Source organism: Calonectris borealis, chromosome 3 (assembly GCF_964195595.1).
Source record: "Calonectris borealis chromosome 3, bCalBor7.hap1.2, whole genome shotgun sequence".
NCBI classification, from domain to species: Eukaryota; Metazoa; Chordata; class Aves; order Procellariiformes; family Procellariidae; genus Calonectris; species Calonectris borealis.
Window position 1 is genome coordinate 65,100,803 of NC_134314.1, and position 26,770 is coordinate 65,127,572.

At 39.1% G+C, this 26,770-nt stretch overlaps 1 protein-coding gene across 1 annotated transcript in view; it reads left to right on the forward strand.

Annotated features, from left to right (window-relative positions):
* PDE7B (phosphodiesterase 7B) overlaps window positions 1-26,770 on the forward strand; it is a 174,034-nt gene that overhangs the window by 54,704 nt on the left and 92,560 nt on the right. The window contains exon 2 of the mRNA XM_075145875.1: window positions 2,521-2,581. Within this exon, the coding sequence (XP_075001976.1) occupies window positions 2,521-2,581 (61 nt within the window). The remainder of the gene's footprint in view (window positions 1-2,520; window positions 2,582-26,770) is intronic.

Consider the following 26,770-nt stretch of genomic DNA (forward strand, 5'->3'; position numbering starts at 1 on the left):
GAGAGACTCTTGGCCTCATCTCTCAGTACCAGCCCCAACATACAAGCAGGCGGAACAAATTCAAACCAGAAAGGGAAGTAAGACGTCCCAGGAAAAGGACAGGAGAAGCTTATCCAGCCCAGGCAGGAATTCATAGCACTGGTGGCAAAGTCTCAGTTTAATCCTAAAGATTAAATCCTGAAGTCATTCCTTACTTCTTGTTCATGGAAAACATTTGCTAACAGCAAAAATGCCCAAACAACGCTATTTTTTGGATGAGCAAAAAGGAGTCCCTACTGCATTTCTGTGCCACTTTACACATCCAGGATCCAACTAAGTCTTTTTCAGATGCTCTGAGCAGTTTGGTAACAGCTTAGTTTTCATCCCATTGATGTGTACCTATGAGCTTTTACTGGCATCAGAAATTAAATTGCTGCAAAAGCTTTTTCTCCTGGTATTTCCAGCTGCAGTGGTAATAGTGAAAAATCTCCTAGGCCAACTGTTGTAGCATGATTTTCAGCCAGTTCTGTGGGTTGCAGGGGTTAAGGGAATTCAGATAAGGCTATCAACTTATATACAGTTGTCTGAATCTTACTTGCAAAGTTTTCAAAGTTCATCCATCATCATAATGCATCCTGTGGGATGTTAGTGGATTCTGGGGAACATTAGCCGTTTTCCCAATTTCATAACACTAGGACTGGTGAGTATTGTTAGATATTGTAAGACATCGTTCGGCAGCCTGAAAAGTAATGTTTATATAGATATGTCTGGAACATACAGTACATCTGAGGGACTAAATCAAAAATAACCAAAGGTTTTCAAAGAGCAGCGTAAATTCAGGGGTGAGGCAGGCAGTGAATTTTGATGTGCTTTCTTACATTTGTGTTTGTCTCAGCATACTTATGGTCATGAAGAAGGAGCTGGGAGATTTCTGTGAAAAGATGCCCCTATCTTAACATTCTTCCTAGAAGAATAAATAGCAAATTTCTGTGTCTCCTGACAGGGAGCTAGTATAAGAGCATCCGTAAAATTGACTTTGAAATGCTGGGTGTTGTTTTTCTTTTGCAATCTTTCAGTAGTGTGTGCTCCCACCTAGGAAGGTTAATACAGACATCTGTTTGCTCTTTTTAGATGTACTGATATATGAAAAGACTCTGTGTGGGAGATGGGCTTTTGTTTGTTTGTTTGTGTTTATTTCGGTGTGAGGGAGGTGAAAGCTATTTTAAAAACAGTGAGTTACAAATGTGTTGTTCATTTATGAAACTGTTGCTGTGTTTGATTTTCTTTGAAGCTCTGGGTTTTTTTACTTATCTGATTCTTTGCAGGTTTTAATATTGGCTGCAAATGTCACTTTTATTAACAAAACAAAAAAAAAAAAGAAAAAGACAGTACTAACCACTTTGTCTCGCACAAGAGAGAAAGCCATAGGTGCTGAAAAGTGCAAACTGCATAAGAAAGAGAGAGAAAGGAAGGGAAATGGATAGCTCTCAATGATTTTTCCAAACTTGAACCACTGTGCTTTTATTCCCATTTGGTCATAGATACCAAAACCATAAATATGTGATAAGGAAGTACGGACCACTTTTATCCATAAAATGTGAGGCTACCCTTAAGCCCCTATCGTGAGCTTTGAATGCAGTGATACAAAATTGAATCTTTTTTGTAGCACCTGAAGCAACCACTACTGAAGTGAGTGGGATCTGACTTTAATTGGAGCTGGATCAGACCCATGAGCCACACCAATTATGTTTCTCCTGGCAGCTATACTGACATGCCTGTCTGCATAAAGGACTCAAAAATGATGCTTTATCTTTGAAAACAACCCAACACTTTTGTATTCTGATCCTAACTCCAATGATGTTCCTTCACTGGGTTTGCATAGGGACAGAACATCAGACCTCATATCTGCACATGTGAATATTATTTTTCATTAACAAAAGATGTTAGCATAGAGACGTAAATTATTTGCACTTTACAAAAGCCAATTTTACTTATAGGTGTTATGGAGAGTTCAAATTTTGTGAAGTGACAGTTTTCTTTAATAAATATCTTGAGTTGTGCATTTTTTTAAATAAGTTTGTTTTACAGAAATATAAATTATTGAATCAGCATTGCTGTTTGTTCTGTTTTCAGTTGGATCATTTTGCAGATCCTGTTTAGGGTGCAGCCATGTGACAACTAAATCAGTATACTGGAGAGGGCTGCAGTGTCTACCAGTGGTAAATGAGGCCTCCTGTATAATTGGGTCTGATGTTAACAAACAGTAACGTGGATCAGGCAGTTGCTTAAGCCATAGATACAAAGGTAATAGGTGTTACCTTAAGTTTTTCTTGGTGAATACCTTGGAATACAGTGTTGACACATCTTTGCACATTAACAATGTCCATTCTTCCTCACACTTTGGCCACTTGAAAATCTTTTGATTTTGACATTTTTAACAATGTGTCTCTGCACATCTCTAGGGCCAAACATAACCAGAGGAGAAGGACAGGGATACTATCACAGAATCTTTAATTAAATATATCCTTTTTTTTTTTTCAGAGGTGCGGAGAAATCTCATTTGATAGTCCTGACCAGAATGCCAAATGTGTTCGCATGCTAGGTAAGGGTAACAGTCTTTTCCCCTTTTGATACAAATATGTGGAAGTATGTTTAATTGGGGATTTCTTCTCAAAAGTACGTGATAATGGCTGCAGTGATTCACAATGGCATTTAGATAGCTCATCCACATGTAGTCCGCATTAACGCATTCTTTTGGGTGAAATTTCAATTACTTAAAGGATGTAAATATATATGCGCCTATCTACATAGATGAAAATATAGCTGTACCTACACTATAACTGTAATCTCTGAGGTACTCAAGTCCAGAACTCATATTCGAAAGCTGAAAACCTCTGTAATTTTTAAAATCAGCCTGGGAAAAATGTGAACTTTTGTAGACTGCACACCTTTAATGTAAAGGAACATTTATGTACTTTGAAAAAGAGTATTAATTTCACAAATCTATATAAGAGGCCTCTAGGTCAGACCTTCAACTGCATCAATCAGCAAAATTTCAATCGTTGTGATTTTACAGATTTGCACCAGCGTAGCACTTTGCCCATCATTTCTGCCCACTAAGCAGAAGTGTCTATTCTTTGGAAACAATACAGGAATGTTCTGCTATGTTTCATTAATTTCTGTGACCAATTTTATTGTATTTGCTTGTTTCATCTTCAATGCTAGTACTGAAACACTAACAGCACGATTAGTATCGCAGTGAAAGACAGGGAGTAAGCATCTAAAAACCTAAAAGATAATGTTTACTCAGAAAGAATGAAATCACGGAACACTTGCAGGATTAGGCTTTAAATGCTGAAGCCTTTCACCTGCCAGGGTTGAGATAAGTGTATGCTGTAAATTAGAGCATTGCATCTAGGAACACAAAGACTGAAATAGTCGCAATTTTTAAAACTGCAACTGGCAATGTCTAGGAACTTAATACCCATCTGGGTGCATAGCTGTGTTCTGTAATAACAGATTATGTGGTTTGTTGTTTATATTCATTAAATCCTATTGTCACAATAGACTATAATTGCTGCAGAGGAAATCTGTCATGCTTACAATGCACAGATCCCAACAGATGAACTGACACAATGGGCCGTAATGATCTGTTACATCAATGATCCATGGTTAGAGGTTCTTAATGCAACAAGCTGACAGAAAAGATACACTGTGATCCTTTATCATGCCAATTACAATCTACAGCTTAAGTACCATTGAGTTCATAATACTGTACTTCTAAGGAAGTTATATCCATGCAAATGTTATTATCCATTAGGCAAAAAAAAAGCAGGGGGGTGGGGGGGTAGTTGAGAACAAAAAAATGACCTGAAGATGAAAGTCTTCTGCACAGGTTGGTTCATCATTTGGTTTGGCATTTTTATAACAAGTGAGTCCAAAATTGGGAGTTTGGCATCATCCTTAATGCAAATGATTCTTTAGGAGCAGTAAGCCGAACAAGATCTTGTTTCCATTACGTATATTCTTATCTATGTCTTCTAGTATATGCATGTGCAAGAATGAGAACATATGCTGTGCTCTGTAAGGAAACTGCTAGGAATGTAAAAATGACTCCAAGGGGTCATGCCAAAGGTGTGACTGGCTCTCAGAGGTTACATCTCTTGTATTTAAAAATGTTTCGCCTGCTATTATTATTCTTCAATGTCTCTAACAAATTAAAGACTGTAGTGTCATATATAATATAGGATATTACATTTCACCCCAAGGTATCCCAAATCATGTACAGAGCTGAGGTTATTCTAAGTGCAAGTGGATATCCCACAGCTGGCTCTGTAAGAGGTATGGGAAGTAGAAACTAGCATTATATGGTTGCTCTGGGGGCAACTACTGGAGACAATCTCCACTGTCTTGATTTATCACAGAAATGTGTGTGGTTCTGGTAGTGCTGTAAAGCCAAAGGGTGTCCATTCTGGTACCTCTCCTTTCACACTGAACTCTGTACGGAAGAGCAGAAGCCAGAAATTGTGCAACCTGAAAGGTCTAAGACTTTGTGCTGAATGCGTCATGTAGTGTCCAATTTCAGATTTTACAAGGTAATTGAATTTCCGAGAGAATGAAACCCAACGTTTGTCACTGATCAATGCAAAGTTGACATTATAATGTCTGTGGGTGTAACCAGTGAACAAAGCACAACGTGCCTTCAGAGGGGGACATCTTTCTTGACTGCACAGTCTTTGAAATGTGCTGAAACAGTCGTGCTGTCATTTACTGTAACAGTGACACAGTGCCGACAGAAATCTAGAGGGCAAGTCCCAGCAACTGCAAGAGGATAATTAGTTATTAAGAAAAGAAAAGAAACACAAGATTCTGGAGTACTGACTGTATTTCTTCAGGGATCTTTGACGCAAGACCAGTCCATACTTGGAACTGTACATTATCGAGCAGTACTCTAAAACGGTAACAGCTGGTTTTCTCAGAAAAAGTCTGTATCTAGGTTATACTACTGGTTGTGGGTTGGCTTCCAATTTAAAGGTTTTTATGAGTAACCCTAGGCTTGCTACTGTGAGTCCGCATTCCTTGAGGTAACATGGATTACGTGGATGAGGTTCTTTTTCTATAAAGTTTGAAGAAGAGAGGTTTGCAGTGAAAATCTTCTTCTATTCCTATCTTCCTGCTGGAAAGCAGGAAATAAAGAAATGCCTAAACACTTACGATGGCTATAGTGAAAGTAGGTAACTTTTCAATGGACTGACTAGATATCGCTCAACCTGAGGTTAAGAGCAAAACGATCAGTTTAATGACTCATCTTTCAGCATTGGAGTGATGGATATCTATAATCCAAGTGTGAAAAATAACTTGAACAACTAAATTAAATGGTCACTCAGCAGTGCTTCCTGAGGATATAATAGATAATAACTATGTGCTCTGCCCAGGATATGCTTATTATCAGTGTAATTATCTGTACTAAAGTTCTTACAGAAAATTACATTCTCCCTCTTATGCTTTATATTGTGCTTGTTTCTTCACACTTCTAGATGTTATACTAGGTAAAGCAATACAACTTTTGTAACTGTCACAGAAGAAAGTCAGTCAGTGGCCCACCTCAGCCTTTTGAAGACCAGTGTTCAGATCTTCAATCTATCACAGATTTCTTGAGCCTGGCACTGGGTAAGGCTTTAAACATCCCTGCATGTCCAGCGTCCTTTGAAAAACGGGAAGAGAAGTGCTTCCTCACTTCTTAGAAACAAGAATAAATTTATAGGTACAATGAGAAGCTGAGGTACTATAGTACTGCAGGTCATAAAAATACCACACTGTCAATAAAAGTGTGTTGTCAGAGGTTTCCCTTGAATTTCCGAGTCCCTCCAGAGCCACCGGTAGCTCATCAGCACTTCCAGTGCAAGGTAGAAAATCTGCACTCTTCTGCTTAAATTGGAGCTGTTATCAAGTTAGTGAGGGCACTTGACCGTGACAAAATTGCTAGATAAAGCTGAACTGGATGTCAAAAAGCTTTTGCTTTATGCTACATTCTGGAATTTAGAACCCTGGGCTCCTCATGCCCTTTACTTATAATGATTTTGACTTAAAAAAATGATAGCTGGCACAAAAATTGAGCATATAGCAGGGTACTCAGTATGTGGTTATTAGTCCAGATATTCATATTATGAAGGGCAGAAGGGAACTATCCCTCTCCCTAGAGCACTCACTGCTATTTTCAATGGCACAACCTGCGGTTAATTTTTCCTCTATGTAGACAGACAAATTCTGGGCTCAGACATGACACAATGTCATATCACGCAGAGATAATTGGGTTAGTTTGTTGTGCAAATTGCTGGTTGGATGCCTAAGCTAATTAACTCTGCTGGGAAGAATTGCATACTAGCTTGGAAGAGTCCAAAGTTAAGGCAACTTAACCAGTTCTCACATCTTAACGAGCTCATCCAAAGCTAACTCAATAACCTCTACATGGCAGAGCACTGAGTTTTATGAATTTATCCTGGAAAGAATAACATTCCCATATCAGGCTCTAGGATTAGTACAGAAGGAAAAAGGTCTGCCAACTAGAAGAGGAACTTGAGTGTATAAATAAATACCAGTTTATACAGAATAGATACAGTTATCCTTATATTTGCTGTATAGAAAGTAGGCAGCTGCACTCATCATAACACATAGAAAATTAAATCATCCCATCAGTTTTAATCTGTTCAACCTTACTGATGACAGTGGAGTAAGGGGGATAGATGATAAAAGCAAATTATCTAGTTTGTTACTCTAGTAACCAGTCTTCCACCACCGGATTTGGTCTTTACTCCTTACTGAAATGCTAGGTAGATTTTGAAGAGGTCACGCCTCTTGCTGGCCAACTCTGCTGTCTGCAGAAATTTTTCCAGGGGAAATGCGAATCCCCCTCCTTAAGGAGCTAGTTAGGAAGATGAAAACACAAGCCTTCCAGACACCCCATGGCAAATGGCTGAGGCGCTTTCCACGCAGACAGGAATAATGTGGGTGAGTTTTGTTTCCCTTTTGGTGTAGACTTAATCCTTGCAGAAGGAGACAGAAGAATCCTTGTTTGGAATAGAAGTAGTTTCCTCACAAATAGCCATTTAAAATTCATCCAAGAAAAAAGCACCTTTTTTTGTTCCCCAGACTACCAGAACATAACCTTGTTGCCTTGGGGCAACAAATTTTTCATATTCCAGCACAGAGAGATGCCTACCTCCCTCCCCCCCTGCTGCTCTGTGGCATACTTCCACCGTTTATTACCTATGGAGAGTTATGGTTAAAGAAATCGGCATTTGGCCATGAAATGAGTTTCATGGATCCAGCTTCAGTCTTGGTGGCTCTTTGCCCACAGCAGAAAACCACCACACATTTGAACAGAGTTGGCAGCTGCAGCTTAAGAGAGAGAGGCATTACTGGAATAACAACTGTGTTGAAAGCCAGGACTGAGGGGTACTGGCAAGGCTCTGGCTGGCTGGCCTCTGCCTTACATAAGCGTTGAACGCACCTTCACTGGGAAAGAAAAAAAAAATCTATTAAAATATACTTTGAGAAACCTAATCAGGTAAATAACCATATAACTTAGCGCGAAAAATAAATATTGAAGAATAGTTAAATGGGTCAAATTGCCCTGAAGTGGACGGAGAAAAAGAAATGAGGCAGCTAGGCAAATGGTTCTGCACTGGTCAAGCTTTGCAGCTTTGCAAAGCTTTCTGGAGCCCTCACTGACGTCATTTGTAATGTGACCCTATATCTCTCGCACACGCAAAACTCCTACTGAAACTGATAGGCATGCATGAGCAATGGTGTTCTAAATAGCCACATATATGGACTATTTATATCCCAGTCATTCGAAGACTTACACGTGCACTTGACCTGATGCAGACTAAATATTCTATCTGTGCAAATGCTATGTAAATAAGCACATGAATTAATCTTTGTAAAATTAAGCAACATGTTTATGGGAAAAAAGCCTAAAATCTACAGTGACTAGCAAGAAATCTACACTCATGGCTATGCTGCCCGTCAGGATTACTCAGAACTTTATAGCGGTGGGAGGGGGGAGGTTTAGGATGTCTGCTACAAAAAGATAGGCTTCTATTCCATGAGCAGCTTGCAACACAGGATGAAGGGAAGCAGGTTTTTTTCCACTATAAAGCAATGGTGTGAATGCATAGAGAAAGATAAACACTATGTTTCTTTTTGATATCTTGTTAATGTAGATAAATTCAAATCTAAACATATAAGCCGACGCAGTAAGCTTTTCACTTATATTTTATGCTGTAACTGCCAGTGAAAGTCTCTCTACCAACAATTTATTCTGATGAGAACAGTATGATGTATAGATAAGATTTCTGGAATTGTAGTTCTTCTACCCAATTGAGTAGACAAAAGGTAGAGATTTTCAAATAACTTCTAGTATTTTTTCCTTTTTTTTCTAAAATATCATTCCAGTATATTAACACAATTTAGAAATAAGACTTAACTCCCGACACTGCAACTATGCTTGTAAATGCATTTTTAAAAGTGGTATCTCTGTGACCTTTCCACCATCAAAAAAGGGGCTTATTGTTCCTTCATGTCACCTAAGACCTCCTCCCCCAGCAGACTGTGTCTTCCTGAAATGCAACACTTTCTAAATCTCACCTGTTTTCTCCAAGAACGCTCATGATTTCTTCGCCATAGTGGTACAGAGAAGGCTAAAGACTTGGTGCATCGCCCCATGCTTTATCTGGAAGGCCCCAGTTGGGATGCCAGGCTGCCTACATTTGAGCGTAGCTTGGAGACAAGAAAGTGGCAAACCGGTGGGCACGAGGCCGCAACAGGGGCTCCTTTGTCAAGGAGTTTACAGTGTACACACGCCGTCATTGTGCCACTTAATCACTGCGTTATGGTTTCATAGTAAACAAGTAGGAACTCTTTGTCTTTACTATCATGAGACTTATGCCCAAAACCACAAAGAACGTAAATATCAAATCCATCTTCTAGTCTCATGACTATTTGATTAATTTGGTTAAGAAACTATAAAATAGATAAAATAAATTGAAAATTCTGATGCCCTTAGTATATTTTAAAGAGCAGTTCTCTAATACCATCTTATTATTGCATTAATTTTGATTTAATTACTATTTTAGGTAATTATATAGCCTGGTAGCTGAGTGACAGTGACCACTTGTTTATCCTGTTCTGTCCTGTAAATCAGGTCAGACTGAAACCACTTGTCTTGCAGTATTCTACCTTTCATAAGGGTGCTGAAGGAGAAAATATCTGGCCTTGGCATTTTGAGTAAGCATGTAAAACACTTCTCTAAATGTAATTTCTGGTTGTGTTTTTCCTATCACTTAAATGTTAACTTGAACCATATATAGTTTTATCCTATGTCTGAGCTTGCTGCAGGAAAGAAATGGGGATCTCGGGGGAGTTGGAGGGAACACAGTAATGAGGATTTGACACCATCTATATGATGTAAACACACCATGATGGCTTTCTCTAGAAGGGAGAGTTACTGTGTTGCCCACATCTACAAAAGCCATTCATTGGGACCATGGGGTCCTGTTGAGATACCAAAGCTCTAGAGGTGATTAGAAAGGCCCCCCTCCCCCAACTAAAAATACCCCAATCCCTGACTCTTTAGCTTCTCTTTCTATCAAAAAGGCTTTTTGACTTGGCTGAGAATCTCACCACATTTAGAAAAAACACAGGTTTGTAAGTCCTATCCAACAGTTGCGCTCAAAGCATGGCTACAAATACTAGTAAATCTAGTGCAGTGCAAAGCCAAGAAGTACCTCCCTTTTTGTCCAAAGCACACTGCAGACAGAGGATTGCATTCTGCTGCCCATTTATGTAATGATCTAGTGAAAGTTTAAACTTTGAATTCTGGGCTTTCATCACCCTTAAGTAGTTAAAAACCCCACTTTTTTCTTACCCACCAAACTAAAAGCAAGGGTTGGGGTTCCACCTATCGACCCTGCACAGGGAAAAATGCTGGGTATGGCTCCAGGAGGATAACAAATAAGCCTATGACTTGCACCCCATCTCGGGGAGCACACACATGTAAGACAAGGAGAATCCTGTTTTATTTCCCAGACCTTTCCTTTTATATTTTATTTTTTTAACTAGGCACTTCTTAGATAAAGCAGAGAAACAGTCACTTGATTGATGTACTGAAGATGATCTCATATCTTATTTCATGGCATTTGTCACATGAGTTATTGCTGATCCCCTGTTGGAAAAAAGATTTCAAGTGCCTATTCAGTCTACTTCCTCACAGTTTGATTTTTCCTCGTGCCTAACCTCGTGCCTAAACATGGACTGCATTCACGTAATTTCCCATCTTCTTTGTCCAAACTGTTATGAGTGGGATGTGTTCACCCAAAGTACTTGATGTACAGAAAATTAGTGTGACTAACCATACTGCTGTAATAACGCTCTCTCAAAAAACAGGAAGGGGGGGAAAGGAGCAATTATTAGATCTATTAATGGCACCAAATTGGAGAAGAAAACACTTATCCACAGTTTTACAGCCAGCCATCCCTTCATGATAGCATAAGTATAATAAAATCTCCAGATGTAAAATTTCCAAACTTAGATTTAAATAGTTCAAATTTATATTTTGTGGTTTGAGCTCATCTCTAGCGATTAATCTTTGTTTCTTTAATTATTACTTGGTGATACCTTGCAATTTCACAGCCTCTGCAATTTCCTATGGATTACTGTGTAGCTACCCTTAGTAAGAGTGATTTATGTCTGAGAAAGCCATGGAATTCCTGTGTTTTCAAGCACTCAGTTCCTGGCTGTAAATGTTCATAAACTTCTCAGCTTAAGAATGCATTTTCCTATATTCTTCCCTGCTCTGTATTGTAAAGGATGTCTTATTGTATTCTGGAGCTAAAAATTTTTGCTGTTCTGAAATGTTGTTAATAATTTTACCATTTTTTTTCACCTTTAGTATAAAAAAAGAAAAACCCACAAAATGAAGCACCTGCTGTTCTTTGCCCGGGTAGCTAGCTTTCCTTGATGGCTTTAGCTTCCTTTTTCTTTTTTTTTTTTTTTTAATATATTATCATTTCTAACGATAATCTCTTGTTTTCTTGTATGTCTCATACTTCTTCAAGCATTAAGTTGATCTCTTAGATCATCCCTTGATCATCAAACTACTTAAGCACGTATTTACATATTCTCACTGAAGACAAAAAATGCATAGGCTGAAATATGTTCCCATGCCAGGGTCGGTCACAGTGCCTACCACCGTGCATGCTCAAGCCCTGATCTGATCCAAATACTTGAGGTTCTGGGCTTATGAAATCATAGAGTGTGACTATGAATATTGATAGTAAATTACAGGAACTCGATTTAGACACAAGAAATGGAATTTCTGAATCTCAAATAGCCATGTCAAGAGATTACAGTATTTCTTACAGAAAAGTTCAGAGCGTGCTCCTACTGGATTTCCCTTATAGGGCATTCCTCTCGCTCTGCAGATGAAATAATGCTGAAGATAGTTAAGATGCGATTCATTTGACAGAATGTCTGTAAACATCTGAAAAAAAAAATTTTTTTTAAGTCTGCAGCCATCATCTAATCTTCCCTTTTGTAGTTGAAAAGAATGAGAAAGAGGTACTTCCTTAAGACTCACCTCATTGCAAAATAGACATCTAAAACTGGTCCAAGGAACCCTGCTCAGAGAGTGCCTCTTTCTCCCTGTTGACTGCTAAGGAAGCTGAAGTCTGGATGCAAGCAGTTGGAGGAGATTAATCTTACTCCTGGATTACAGGCATTGTTTTTCATGGTGTTCAAAGCTCTAAACTTTAAAGTATGGGGGATAATAGAAAATCAGGCTAATCAACCTCATCTGCATGATAATTTATTGCTCTTTAATATAAGAGCAATTTCTAAGCTTTCAGCATATTTGTAGTAATATAGAGAGATAGCAAATTGTTTTTATTAGTTGAATTCTTTTCCTCATTGCCTTTGTGAAGTCTTAATTTGTCTCTCTCTCGCCCTGTGACACAGCTGCAGGACCTTTTCTGACATCTGAATAGCTCCTGAATTTTAATTGAATAACATAAACTGAAAGCATGATAAAAGATTTTTCAGATGCTTAAGGGGTCCAGATTGGCCTAATGATCACACTGTCCTGTCGGTAGAAAATTTGACTGTATCATTAAATGTTTGGATATGAAGACTAAATTCAGCCATTAATATATGAAATATGGTTTTAAATACACATTTCATCCCATGGTAAAATTTTTAAGAGAGTCTATAGACTGTCCTTGTAAATAGTACGTCTACATTAGTGTTTTAGGCCAGATCAGGAGTGTGTTTTTGAGATGCCATCCCAAGTTACCGCAAACTTTGGTTTGCATTATGGAGCAGTCTCAGAATAGACAAACTGGGTTACTCTCACATGAAACAGAGCAAGCCATGTGCTCTGGGAGCACCTCTGGTGCCTTCTAGCTGCTACTAGACACTTAGTCCGCGGAAATAGATTAGAAGTCGGCCAAACCAAATCCTCCAAAGTACATACAGTGCAGACACCGGGGCCCCAGCTGTGGCTGTTTAACTCAACCAATCTGCTGTTCTTGTGCTACCTGCTTCTCTGAACCTTGCCAGAGAGTCAACACCAGTTGTGACTTCAACCCAACAGCTGCTCTAACACGCAGATTTCTGTGCCCACACATTGCCTTCAGGACCATTCAACTCAGTTAAGGTTTAACCGAGGATGCATAGCATGTAGATAAGTTGTAACTTATGACAGGCTGTAAGTGTGTGTTTTCCTGGATATTGCTTGCCTACTTCCAGTAGACGTGCCATCAATTTGTGCATGCAACCTAAAACTTTATCAGGCGTTTGTCTGAAATGAGGACAGGTTTACGGGGAATGGCAAATGTGATTTAGTCCAATGTGAAATACTATCCTTTTTGAAACTTAAGGTAAAATACCTTTTAACTCTAGGTCAGGATTTCACACTGAGTTTATAGATTAACACAGAGCAAATTTAATTTAACACTTAATTCAAAGGAATTATTAATATTCCAGAGCTTTGTTTATTGACATACAATAGTGAGATCCCCACATTTTATTCGTGCATATACGAGACATTAATATTGTAATATCTTTTCATTCTATAACAGAGAGTGCTAATGAAAGGAACTCAGAAATACTGGCATCATACACTTTATTAGTAGACATTTCTTAGAAGAAAGCAAAGACTAGTGGCCTAGAATTGACTTCTCCCTCTGAAAATAGTGTAATAAACTGACATCAGAATTGTATAACATTATCATAACAAGAAACATATTACCATGCTGACAGAAGAGGAGTTATTTTCAGTGTCTTTCAGCCAGTCAGATAACAGTATGTAAAGATAGCCCATACAGATAGAAGTACTTTTGTCTTATTGTTGTTTTGTTACTAAATACTGTATGAAATCTTGAACATCATCTTAAAAAGAAGCCTGTGCATTTTCACTCCATGAGCTGTATTTCAGGTCTATACAAAAGTAGGAAGACAAATTTATAGTTAAGGTACATCACGGGTCACTTCGTCAAGTCCCAGAATGTGCTCTGGCACTTCGATCATTGAGACAGGTGTTTGTCAAGAGACAGGTCATTGCTTGTCTAAGAAAAAGACAGAAATTTTACCTCCCTCAGCTCTAACTGCCCTGCAAAGATTTTCCAATGGAACCTAATTTCTTTGCCTCTTGGTTCCCAGCGTTCTACATTTACAGACTCGGGTCAGTATCTACCATACAACAAAAACATTGTTAAACTGGTATTATTTTGCTTTGCTTTGGAAACCTCAAATAGAGTTGCCAATACACCCAGCCATTCTGTGAATATTCAATTAAAATCGCCACGAGACTGCTCCTATGGAAGGAGTTGTGAGGATGTGAAAGTAAGCTAAGGGGCAGCATAAATTATTCGAGTCCCCGGTTAGTAGCTACATGATGTAGCAACAATAGCAGTCACTGACAGATCTCTGTTGGAAAGGGAAGATGAATGGCAGATGCTCCATTGTAATTTCTTGCTATCAGCAGAGAGCGTAACAACAAGCATTAATCCACTGGTTTAATCAGAGGTAATAATATGCCCAGGGAGCTACCACTTCCAAGGCGCAAGTGCAATTGCTGTCATTGTACATTTGTCCTCTTTAGGCAAGTGCATGTCATAATATTTTAGAAGCCAAAAGAATCAGAGTCCATGTGACTTTAATTATTAACATATTTCCCTTTTCTTAAAAAGAAGGAATGGAAGCATCATAAATCATGATGTCTAATCTCATTTATTTTCTGTTGTTTGAGAACAACACTCAGGGCTTTTGAAGCCTGTGTATTATTTGTTTCACGGGGGAAAATGACATTATAATGACCCTCAGAACAGCTTAGAGAGAAAATTCTGTTGGTTTTGGATATTTTTATTTTAATCCAATCCAGTTTCTCTGTGCCATGAAGGAATCTGTGTTTGGTTTAGGCAGAACCATCTTAGATACCACAGTTGCTTCAAATTGTGCAGCTCATTGAGACAAAACAAAAAGTCTCTTGATAATTGATGACTGAATAAACAAAGAGGAAACTGGAGGCAGATGTGTGCTGGAAAGCTTTCTGAAATCCTAGGATGGGATGGGGGAAGAGTTTGATTTTGATTTTGATTTTCATCAGAAGCACCACAATTCTCTCTTCACCCTGAACATTTCCTACTTGACATTTTTTGTTCTTGATCTTTGTTGGGGGAGGGCATCGCTGATGTTTAGTTTTAAGTGAATTTCCAGCAGTGAATCTAGAAAGGTTTTAGGCTGGCAGCTGTGCAGCCTCAAGCCCTCCCTCTGCAAAACAGGCTCTGAAGAAGGAACAGCATAAATCCCTCTAACACTGTCCTGCCAGAAAGCTCCTTCCTCGACATGGAAAGATCATCTGCAGGAATTACTAGCACCTTTGTCCATCTGTTTTTTATATTCTTGCTGAAGCTGCCTCAAGAGTAACGAGATGTGCTGCAGGATCTCATAGTAGGGACACATTTAACTCCCTCGGCAGGAGCTACACCAGAAGTACAGGTTCAGATAGGCAGGGCCCATCATTCAGCTCCTGTCTTTATTTCTCCTGCCGCTACGCCTGCTTCTCTTCTACTCAAAAACTTGCCTGCCTTTGATAACAAGTATGCATCTAAGCTGGCTGGAGGACGAGTTTCCTCGGAAATATTTGGCCAAAATTGTCTTCCTGAAATTAGATCCTGTAATTACATTTCAGTAAAAGATGAAAACTTGAGACCCAAATCCAATAATCTTTAGTGGAAATCCTTTGGCTGGTAACAAGCTTTAGATTCAGAAAAGCTGCTGCGGCGTTTTACAGGCACAGTCATTGAAGATCTGTACACTTCAGTCTTTTATGTGGGACGTGCATCACTGTGTCTCTCGATGAGTTACTCCAGCAGATGACAGGAGTCCCTGGTGACACCTGACAGCAGGTTCAGTTGGCTGAGTAACCTCAGTTACAGAGGAAAATGGGATAATGAGACAGATACACTAAGGCTCACCTGAGGAATTCCTACAGGTTTTTGTCTGAATCCAATATTTCCAGATGGAAACTGAAATATTGTTTGTGGGAGAAAATGAGCAGTAAATTGCTCTGACAAATAGAAACAATCCCTGAGGAATTCAGAAACTCTTTGATAAAAATATTTTGTAGCCAAAAGTCCGGTTTTCTGCCATGTTTCTTGATTGAGCTTATTCACTTAGAGCTAGTAAGTAAGATCTCTACCCAAATGCAGTGACCCTGCTTTGCACTAGTAACTTACCTGACATAAAGTAAGACGGAGTTGGGTTAACACATGGACATGGATGACATGATGGGAGTAATGGAGCTGATGTAGAAAGTGCCTATGTCAGCTGTAGATCAGTGCCATTGTGTAGTTTGTGAGTGTCCTGCTGGTGGAGGAGCTGTCTGCCTGACAAGATATAAAACTCTGCTTTTAATGCTCTCTGCTCACTGATGATCCTGTGGCATCTCTTTCGTAAGGGCAGTTATTACAGTACTCTAAAAAAGGACTTCTTCAGTTGTAAAATAAGTGAGTCGGTCTTTTATTCCCTTTAATTGTTGGCGCAATGTGTAGCAACACATTGCTCTAAATTGGATTCAATTGGGCAAGGGACGAGAATGAAGGAGGGTTTTAGTCATCCTCCCTCCGTTTCGGGTTGGCCAATGCAACACCTGCTCCCACATTCCAGGCTGCTTTCTCCCGTGAGTGCTGGTGCACAAACACTTGCCAGTTAGCCTTTGACTATAACAACCACAAAAAAATGCTGGTTTTAATCAAGTTTCCCAAAGCCAGGGCATCAAAATGAGTGCATCTGTCTTGGTAGAACACTTTTTTGTCTACATTTTCCCTGTCTTCATAAAGCTACCCTAAAGTGTTGGCTGGTGTGTAATGCAAGGCTTTGCGGCAAGTTATTTGTAATTTCTCCTAGGCAAAATATCACAGCAATTTCTGTCTGAGTCTCAGAGTGCCTGAGAAGTGCAAATGTCAATTCAAAGAGAGAACTCAAATATGTATCCACTAAATAAAGTAGCAACACTGGAACAAAGAATTGGCAGGTTCTGTCTTCTATAGTTATTAAGTATTGAAACAGTCACTCCAGTCCCAGTGGGGCTTTGAAAGCATCTGGATATAGCTTATCAGCCAATTAGAAAATGAATATGAACAAACTAATGACAAACAGTCCCTATTCACTTGAGGACTCTCACTCCTGCCTTTGATTTGGCTCACAAGCACCTGACCAACTGTTAAACCACAGAGAGCTACTGTAAAGCTAGTTTAATTTTTTTTTAAATCTTAAATAAAAAAGACTGACTTTAAAAGCCAAAAATAAATTAAATTTTTAAATTACAGCATAGTCCGCTCGGATTAAAATCCCACACTACTGAAGAAGCATTCCTACACTGTGGTCTCTGAACCAGGAGCCCCCATGAAAGTCATGTAACAAAATCCAAGAGCAGACTGTGAAGCATAAAGATCCCTGTTCTCCCTCATTGCAGGTGCATGTCATAACCATTGCACTACAAAGCCACTTCACTCTTGCACGCACATACATACACAACGAACCTGGAATTCTTTTTTGCATAGACAGGCTGTTCCTGCTCAGCACACCTAAGGCTGCAGGCAAGGCGTTCTGCTGGGAGCTACAAGCTGTGGCAGAAGCATTCCCCCCGGCAGACAATGAAATCTAATCTGCCCCCTCCCCCCCGCCCCCAGTTTTATGGATAACCCGTGTAAATGCTAAACTGCTATATAAATTCCATGCACAGTTTTATTGGTATATAAAGAAAAGGCATCTCTTTTTCTCCTGGTCCTGTTTTGTAATGGTCACCATCGGTCAGCTTGCAATGAGCCGCACCCTGTACCTGGCACGTGCTGAGAACGCCGACTGGAGTGAACACAAGGGGACTCCAGTAAATGAATGCTTCATATCTGGATGCAAATAGGATGGAAACATGAAAGCAGCAGTGGCTTCTGAGCTCTGCCCCAATCTGAGGTGCTTTTGAGCATGCTCACACTCAGATCTTTCAGACACCGACTGGGTTTTAAGGTTAAAAAGCAAGAAAGCACAGCAAGAAATTTGCACCAGGCACACTGTTGAAGCATTTTCAATGTCAAACAAAAGCTAAGTGGGAGTTTTCAGGGCCTTACCCTTGGATTTAAGCACAAAATCCTATTTGGAATTCCTAAATCCCATTTCAGGAACATTTTTTGGATCTAGTCCTTAACATGCTGATGACCTATGCCATGTTCTCACATTCAGTAAGAAATAGAGACTAATAGGTCTCATCTGTAATATCCATGCATAGCAGCTGTAGGCTGCTTCTAATCATCAACATTCTTTAATTTTTAATAAAAGTTTTATTAGCCATGAGTCAAAAGCTTCTCTTTTTCTGACAAAGAGCCGGGAAGATAATTTTTCTTTCTAACAGTAGATGTTTTTAAAGCAATAACCCAAAATTTAAACCAGATTTAAATATATTAAATGCAAATCCCCAGATAATTAGCACATTATATAGCTAAGTTGCTAAATACATAATATATCAAATAGCTATTTCTATTAAAGAATATCCCGAACAATTCTGTAATGAGATTCATGCCTTTTTTCCGCTTTATAGAGATTGTTCTTATTCTAACACACTACAAGATGTTACTGTAGAAACTTCATTCATGTTACCTTTTAATCTATTCTTAGGAAGCATTTTAATGATAACACCTGTTGTTCTAATAACAATTTTCAGTCTTTATCGTTTATGGGATCTAAGGCTAATCAGAAACGTAACACTTCACTGTGTGTGAGAGTGAGATTCTCAGTGCAAGATATTTCTGGCTTTGTACTTTGCAACTACTGGCATTAACAAGAAGCTGGAATGAAATCAGTGCAAATCAGAAATATGTACTGAAGATTTCCTATATGTATTTGCTGCTTCGTCTTTCACAGGAGAGACTGCCCCTGCATTGCCCAGCTACATTATCACACACTATAAAGGAGGAAGTGCAATGAATGCAGTTGGTTTATTCCCCCCAGGAGTTCCCTCTGGTAGAGTATGTCAAAGTACTCCCAGCCGTCAGTCTGTCAGGTCTGCTCGGATGTTTTGGAAGACAGCGTGCTCTGAATGGGAATGTAACAATAGCAGGCTGATTTTTCAGCAGCCAGCACTGATAACTCTGATAAACAGTCTTCTTGAGGTAAGAAGTGACGCATATCAGAAGTTCCTGCCTTAGACGCCAAGGTTATTCGTCATGTAATTGGATATTGTTGGAGAAAACCATAATTATCCCAGATTTAAAGGCATAAGACCATCTAGTTGATAATATGTAGTCCAAGATAATCATTTGCTGCTGAATCCACTTTAATCTTTCCTATTCATTTACTTTTAAGAGACGTGACCTAACCAGGTCTTACTTAAACAAAGCTGTGACTTACTGGCTTCATGATTATTGTTAAATTACAGACCTGGTGCTCTTGGAATTTCATTGGTACGGTAGAGTAAAACTTAGACTCTTCCAATTCAGAAGTCCAGGAAGTTATCAGCTGACAAAAGCGAGGAACATGTACATCCCCCAGCAGATGTGGAGGTCTAGTTCTAGCTCCAGCCAGCAGAGAGCAGCTGTAGTGAATACCTGCTATTGCCATCAAGTTCTGCCTACACGTTGGCCTATTTCACCCTACAAGTGCAATAAAAATTCCCACCAAAAAATGGTGGGGTCCATCATTTACAGTGCCTGCATTTGCCACTTTCAGCTGATCCTGGGCTGCCCAAATGATGGGAAACCTCACAAGACCTAGGTCATCTGCTACTCCTGTCCTCACCTACCTCTTGTCCCTGCTTCTGCTCTCTGGCTGCTCAGCCGACCCTCTGCTGAAACTGTGTTACAGCTGGGTCCCAGTCGTCCCCTTGGAACTGTAGTGGGAGTTTTTATCACATCGCCCATTGACTGACCCAGGAGATTCTAGGAAGTAGCTGGCTTGGCCGCCCCAGTGTGCTGAGGCAATTAGTCATCTGGTGGGCTATCTCCTGCCTCCAGGAAGTCAAGGGCTATCACAACACAACAGGTTTTAGCTCCTGCCCCCAGGGAAACAGACACATGAAAGCTCACAAAGTTATACCAAACAAAGTAATTCCTCTGGCTCAGGCCAGCTGCAGATCCCAGCAGCCTTCTCCCTCACATCTCCTGGCACCAGAAAAGTGATAGACCTCTTCTCCTTCAAGGCTTTGCTCAGTCATGTGATAGGAAGTCAGATTCCCTACCGTGCTCGCTCTCTCTTTCATACGCTAACACACACTTTTGTGTTTCTCATTATAAACATCCACAAACCATCCACGCAAGCATGACAAAACTTTCACCATATACAAATCCTACAAATCCTATACGCTACCTTTAAAGACAGATTTTTGTTTGAACAGCCTCTTGGTTGCTCATTTGCTTTTTCATATTCCTAGCATGGCAACCATACATTACAATACTTTCTTCCCTAAAGGCTGCACAAATAAATGAGGCTTTGGCTTTTCTCCAAATATTTTCCCATTGTTAACAGGAATATCTGTTTTTAGACCCTTTCCCGTTTTTCCGTAAAGGTAGTCTTATCTTCTTGATCCATCAGTAACAGTTCGTTACTGATGTGGAACTGAGGTTCTTTGAGGTAGCCTTTCCTGTAATTACTGTTTCTGTCATTAATTGTCCCCTGAAACCTAGGCTTTCTAAATGGGATTTGATGTAATTCCTTAGGCTTATATAGAGAAAAAAAATTCTACCAGAGTTCTTTGGAGGTATTTCATTTCGTTGTCTTATCATTATGGAATAGCTGTTAGTGTTTATAAGCTCTTTTCCTGTCATAGACTGCATATGGAAACAGATAACCCTGGCTGAAGCTCTAGATTGGTTTTGGTGAGAAGTGGGAAAAAGTTTGTAAGAGACTGCTACTGAGCCAAAATATCAAGACTCATATAGATCCTAGGCTTGTTTCGTCATGTTTTATGCACAGATCCAACATATTTTCATGCATATTTTTCATGTATAGATCCAACATATTAAATAAATTTACAAAAGAAATTATGGAACTTTATAATAAAACATCTCCTAGTTCTGAAGCCTTTGACTATATTCTCTTAGTCCATTAAATTACCGCTTAAGGAGGAGTTTAATGTTGGAAGAGGAAAGAAGGCAGGAGGCAATAAGTAATAGAAAGGCATTGGAAAAAGTGGTTGAAAAGCACAAATGAGGGAATCACAGCTCTAAGCAAGGAATTTTTATTGCACAATACGGAGAGTGGTAAATTCTCTTCACAGATAGTACATAGCATCGCCAGGGGAGCAGCGTGCTTTCTCCTTACCTCTTTTGTACCTTTATATGTCCACAGTAAGAATGTTTATATCTGAGGCTTCCTGACAGTCAACAGAAAGACACAGGCATTTTGAGAGCTCTTTTCAGCTCATGGTATAACAATGTAAATAAATACCATACATGAATCAAATGAGTTATTTCTGTTGGTTAACTAGAAGGGACCTGAGGACGACTAGCTCAAGAGCTTCCTCCTCTGTGAGGGGGAATAATAATAAGAGAAGGTAATAAGAAAGAGTAATAAGACTTTGAGAGGGCTCACATGTATGAAGAATCAGACGTCCAAGACACTTATCATTTGTCTGCTCAAAAACCTTCTGATGCCCTTCTACTGAGGAGTCACATTTAAAAACAGCCAGTTCTGATTATAGAATAATTAAGGGAATTTTAAAATACTTGATTGCAACTGGTGTCCAATCTTAATTTTTTAAAAATGATCACAGGTAATTCAGCCAGAGGTGTAGAGAGGGAGTCGCACATTGCCTGAGATTTATGGTTTTAATTCTCAATGTCCCACATGTGCATGTGTGGGAGTGGGTGTGTTTGCCTTGTCTTTCTATATCTGCACACATACCTACTCCACATAAATGAGCATTAGTGGAAGTGGATGTTTTCTAGAAAACATACAATGCTCATTGTGCAGTACCAAGCAAATGCAAGATACTATACTGTGTATGTAAAAGGCATTTTACATGGTATAATAGAGAAAAATCACTAAATTCATGGACATGCTCCATGAATGCAGATAATATTCCATGACATGGGAGGAATTAGTCCAGCCAAGAAACAGGATACCACATATTTAAAAAGGAAATTTGGCTCTTTAAGGAACGATGATACCTTTTCCTCAGCTATTATATCTTTTCCATCATAACTTAAAACCTCAGGCTATGATTTTATGATACCAACGTGCAAGATATTAAAAAGATATCCTTCTTAGTCAGATGATACTTATTCATTAGTTCCTGAAAACCAATTCATTTTGGATGCTTCTAACTGGATTGTCTGGAATTAGGACACCCAAATCAGCAGTCCTCTTAGAAACCTGCCGCTTCTAGGTTTTAAAATCTACTGATTCATAATGAAAAGGGACTTAATACATTTAAATGCTTTTCAGTGTAGCACAACTGAAGGAGTTTTATGTAAATTCTTAGCAAAATTTAACAACAAAATGAAACAAGTATCTTCTGTAATGTGGAAAATAGCATATGTGAAAGAAATGCACGGAAATTGCTTAAAGATAGTCAGAACGACAACTTTCCAAATTCTATTACTGCACATCAGTTCTGCTCAGGAACGAGATACCGTTACTTTCCGATGGGATGGGAAGATCTTTTTCCCACCCAAGGTCACACACAGCTGGAGCAGAAAAATCACCCACAGGAATTTCTGCCTCCCTGTCTTATTGTTTCATACAGTTTAGCTCGCGTTGAAAAGCATTTAAGTGCTAGCTCCTCTCAGAGATGCACATCCCTTCACTTACAATGCAGAGCAAACTGGCTTGCCTCAACATCAACAGTACATTTTCGGTATTTAGGCGGGAAGGCAAGGATCTGTTGCAGCCAATTTCAGTGCTGCAGCACGCCGTGCTGGCGACAGGGCAGACAGGGCAATTTCTGAGCACGTCTCGCTTCCAGAGCATCTCAGCCTCCAGCCGGGCCCACGGCTTTCCCCTGCGTGGGCCAGGATGCAAGTGTGGGCTGTGGCTGCCCACTGTAACCATTCAGTTGATCCATCAGTTGTGGCAGGGCTGAAATAAAAGATGAATTAGGTAAGCACTCTTCCTTGTGTTAAATTAAGGAAAATGACTTGTCCTAAACAATACAGGGGACAAAGTAACTGAGGCCTTTGTTACTTGTGGCTATGAAAGATGATTCTTAGAATTGGTCCTTATACCACTTTTCTGATCCGAATTGATCCTTATCCCACTTTTCTGACCAAAATATTGCCTTGGCCACAACACTATTTTAAATTTTCCCTTATAATATACTCAAGTTACATAGATACAAATAGCCCTTATATCCAACCCTTTTCAATAGTGTTCACACTTCAGCCACGGGTGAACAGCTGAGCTTATAGCTATTACCATAGTTTGCAGCTGTCCCCTCACCTAATAGCCCAGATGTTATTGGCAAGACAACACAAATAATACAGGAAAAAACCATGTTCAAATGTGGATGGACAAAAAAGTATCTTTTAAATACCTCTTCAGAATAAAAGCAACTACAGGTGCAAGACAGTTTTTGTCAATAATACGTGGACTGGACAGTAAGATAGCTGGACATACCTAACAGCTCTTGAACATTGCACCCGCTGAGGACTTCAGGGGTGGTTGCAAGTACTCCATCCCTGCCCACACCCAGCCCAGGGGAAGGCTGCTCACGCACCCTGCAAACCGAGACGCTCAGGCCTGGAGGTTAGCTGGGGAGACAGCACTTTGCAAGGTCATGCAGGGCTGCCAGCGCTACCTGGCATGACTCACAGGCATTGCAAAGCGATGAACTCCCTGAAAACACCACCACCATTTCTGAACCTGGCTACCAGTGTTAACATTTCAACATGTACTTGTTATTTGTACTGTCTTGCCAATTGCACTTGAACCCAGAGGGTGACCAGATAGCTATAAAACTTGATAGTCCAGAATAACTATGTTTGAGATAGATCCTTAAAAATACAGGTGAGTAGCTAAGAAGAGGTATAAGGCCTCTGTTACTATAGTATGCTAAAGATTCATTATTCCTAACATTTATGTTTGCTTTCTTCCTTTGAAGAAAGGTAACACTATTCCCATATTAGTCATAAGAAAACACTTAAGCTATACAATGTAGCAGGTATAAGACGCTACAAGCCACTTTTAGTTCTGGTTTCATAATCAACCAACATTATCCTGGGCAGCATGGTGCTTTTGGAGTTTATGCCCCTGGACTTCTTCCCAGAGAAATCAGGGGGCAAGAGAGAAAAGAGAAGTAGGCTCCAGATCTCATCCTAGCCCTGAGTTGTCTCACATCGCTAACCCTGGAACCAGGAGGAACTCCTGAGTTTAGGCAGCTTAGCTACAGCCAAAGCGATTAAAACTAATTTCTCAGTATGTGATAGACCAGGGAGCTGAATTCGTATCTGCTCAGAAAAGAAGTACATTACTTTTTAAGAGTATGTGTAATGTGTGACAGATCTTCGGATACTCTTGAGCTGACATGTGTAGAGATGTAAGACCATTACAAAAGCACAGCCCATTTTCCTTTATTTTCCCATAAGGACTGTATAAAGGAGAGGGGAAGGGAGAGAATACCATTAATACAGTGAAACCCCATAAATAAGAATAGATATTGTGAAAACTGCTGAAAACAAGACTGTTTTGGTTATTCTCTTAACTTGAGACTATTTACACAGCCACTACCATTGCTGTTTTCTCAAGCTTCAAAGTCTGAATTTGCAAAATCTATACTTTTCAGGCAATTCTGCTGATATGTTTAAGTAGGTAACAGGCAAACCTCAAAAGCTTTCGTGAGTCCATTTTATTAAAAAAAAAAAAAATTAAAATTCTGAATGCTTGTTTCAATTTATCTCAGCATCTTGGAATTCAGACAGAAAACCAAAGATCAGAATTTTCTCATGAGATTCTCTTCCCTGGAAACAACTGAAGGGTAGCACTTTCCGCGCCATTCTCAACCTTCCACTTCTGATCTCAGCAGAAATTGAGGCACAGAGCTGACTCCAATATTTATTTATTTAGAAAGCAATGGAACATTTGCAACCTCAACAAAAAAAAAGAAGAAAAATTTGGTTGTTTGGATTTCTGCCGAAGATGTGATGAATTCTACTAAACAATTGTTAAACAGCAATTGTTATAATTTAATGCATTCGGCCTGTGCCAAATGCTATTCCACTGTGCACTACTGTAACTTAGGGTGCAAGCAGCCTACCCAAATATCAGCACAAAACTTGGTTGGTTAAATTATCTAGCTGTTTTCCCATGGCTCCTCTTTGAGTTGAAGGGAAGACACAGGCTACGTGATACGGTGATTCAGAGTAGAAGGTGAATTTGGTTACTTTGAATTGTACCCTTGGTGACTGCCTCGTTCTCTATTTAACTTAGTGGCCAAGTTGGGTATCTAACGTCAGCATTGTAAAAGTCTCCCAGTTTCTTACACTGACCTTTGAATGATAATTAGGACCTGTCTGTATAACAACTAGTGAAACAAGACTCCAACCACACAGACATCTGTTACCAAATTGATCTAATCCAAACTGATTTGTACACTGAAGTATATTGGTATTTAGTAGTAAAAAAAAAAAAAAACAATTAGGAAAGTTATATTTGGCTTTATGCTGCAGGGAAATGATAAAAATAACCTAAAATTGATGTACATGTTAAATAAAATTTGCCTTTAAGATTTAAATATATAATCTATGAAGTTAGTATTTTTCATCTTATCTAGACCACTTATCGCCTGCTTAATAAATGTCTGCTCCTTTCATTATCCTTTTTATAAAATAGAATAAGTAAATAGCTAGCAATCACTGAACGTATAGAGTTCTCTCTCACCATTTGTTCCCTCCTGTTTATCTCTCCACAGTTTAACACTGCCTCAACAGGGAAATTTCTGCCAGTTCCTCTTACCGTAGTACACCATGTCCCATTGGTCCCAGCCACAAGAGAGGGCATTAATTGCAGAGTTGCTAAGGCTATTTTTTTACCACTGTTGGTTCAAAGATATTTCAGAGTGCTACAGAGATGCTATCAGGTCTTCCTATTTCTTCTATGCCGCACACAAGGCACCTGCAAGCCATTGAGCTCTTTACGCAAATGCATCCTCATTCTTACATTCACATTGTCCAGTGATTGCTCTTGCTTCCACACACTTTCAGAGAAAATGTTCAATAAGATAGCTACACAAGATGAAATTTTTTCAGTGGAGTAATTTTGCCTCAAAAAAGGAAGCGTTATAATTTTTTTCCTGAAAAAATTACTTTTATTAACATTTTTTCAATGAGGGAAAGTTGCTTCTCATTTCTCATTTTGTTAAGAAAACAACCAGCATTACATTCTGACCTTTTCTGGTAACTTTTCTTCGCTATTGTTTTGATAATTTATTTAGACTTTAATATTCTAACATGCTTATTAAAATGTTATTCAAATACCAGGTTAAATGTTATTCAAATATCAGGTTATAGGATCTGTTATTCTAATGCAATGGTTTGAAGTTATCTCAACAGATACTCGCTACATCAAAAGGAAAAAAATATTTTTTCAGAAGTAATTTACTGCAAATTTTTAAATTCTGCCTTACGGACATTTGGTTTTAACTTCTAATTTCTAATAAAAACAAAGTCTGACATTTTCATAAAACAAATTCTGCTTTCCAACTTGCTACTGCTAACATTATTTTTATTACGTTAGCAATGGTACTCTGAACTAAGGAACTGTGTTTTTTAAAAGAAAATAGTAAGGAACCAGCAGGCAGCCCTAGATGAGCATGCACTTCTGTTTATGCTGTGACTAGAAAAGGAAGTTTATGTTCATGCAAAAATGAGACTTAAATGAGTATTTCCTATTGGACTCATACAAGCACATGTAATGGCATAGTTGGAAACCTGAGAATTAACCGTTAAAAAAACAGCTGATGTAGATGGCAAACGTCAGCAAAGGAGATGCAGTTCATTTTCCAATTCATTGGCATAAGAAACCAGTGCTTTAATAGGGTGATAGGCCAACTGATGTTTGATTTTCTTTCCACGCAGTCACACAATCTGGTAAAAGTTACATCACTTCCTTGCACGCTAGCCCCGCTAAATTGTTTCCTGTGCCAATGTTCCAGCTGAAGTTGGAAATACTGGAGGATTTCTTTCCCTTTCTGAAAAGCCAAAGTTAATGGTGGCTGAAACCAGTTTCATCTGGTATTACTTGAACGTTG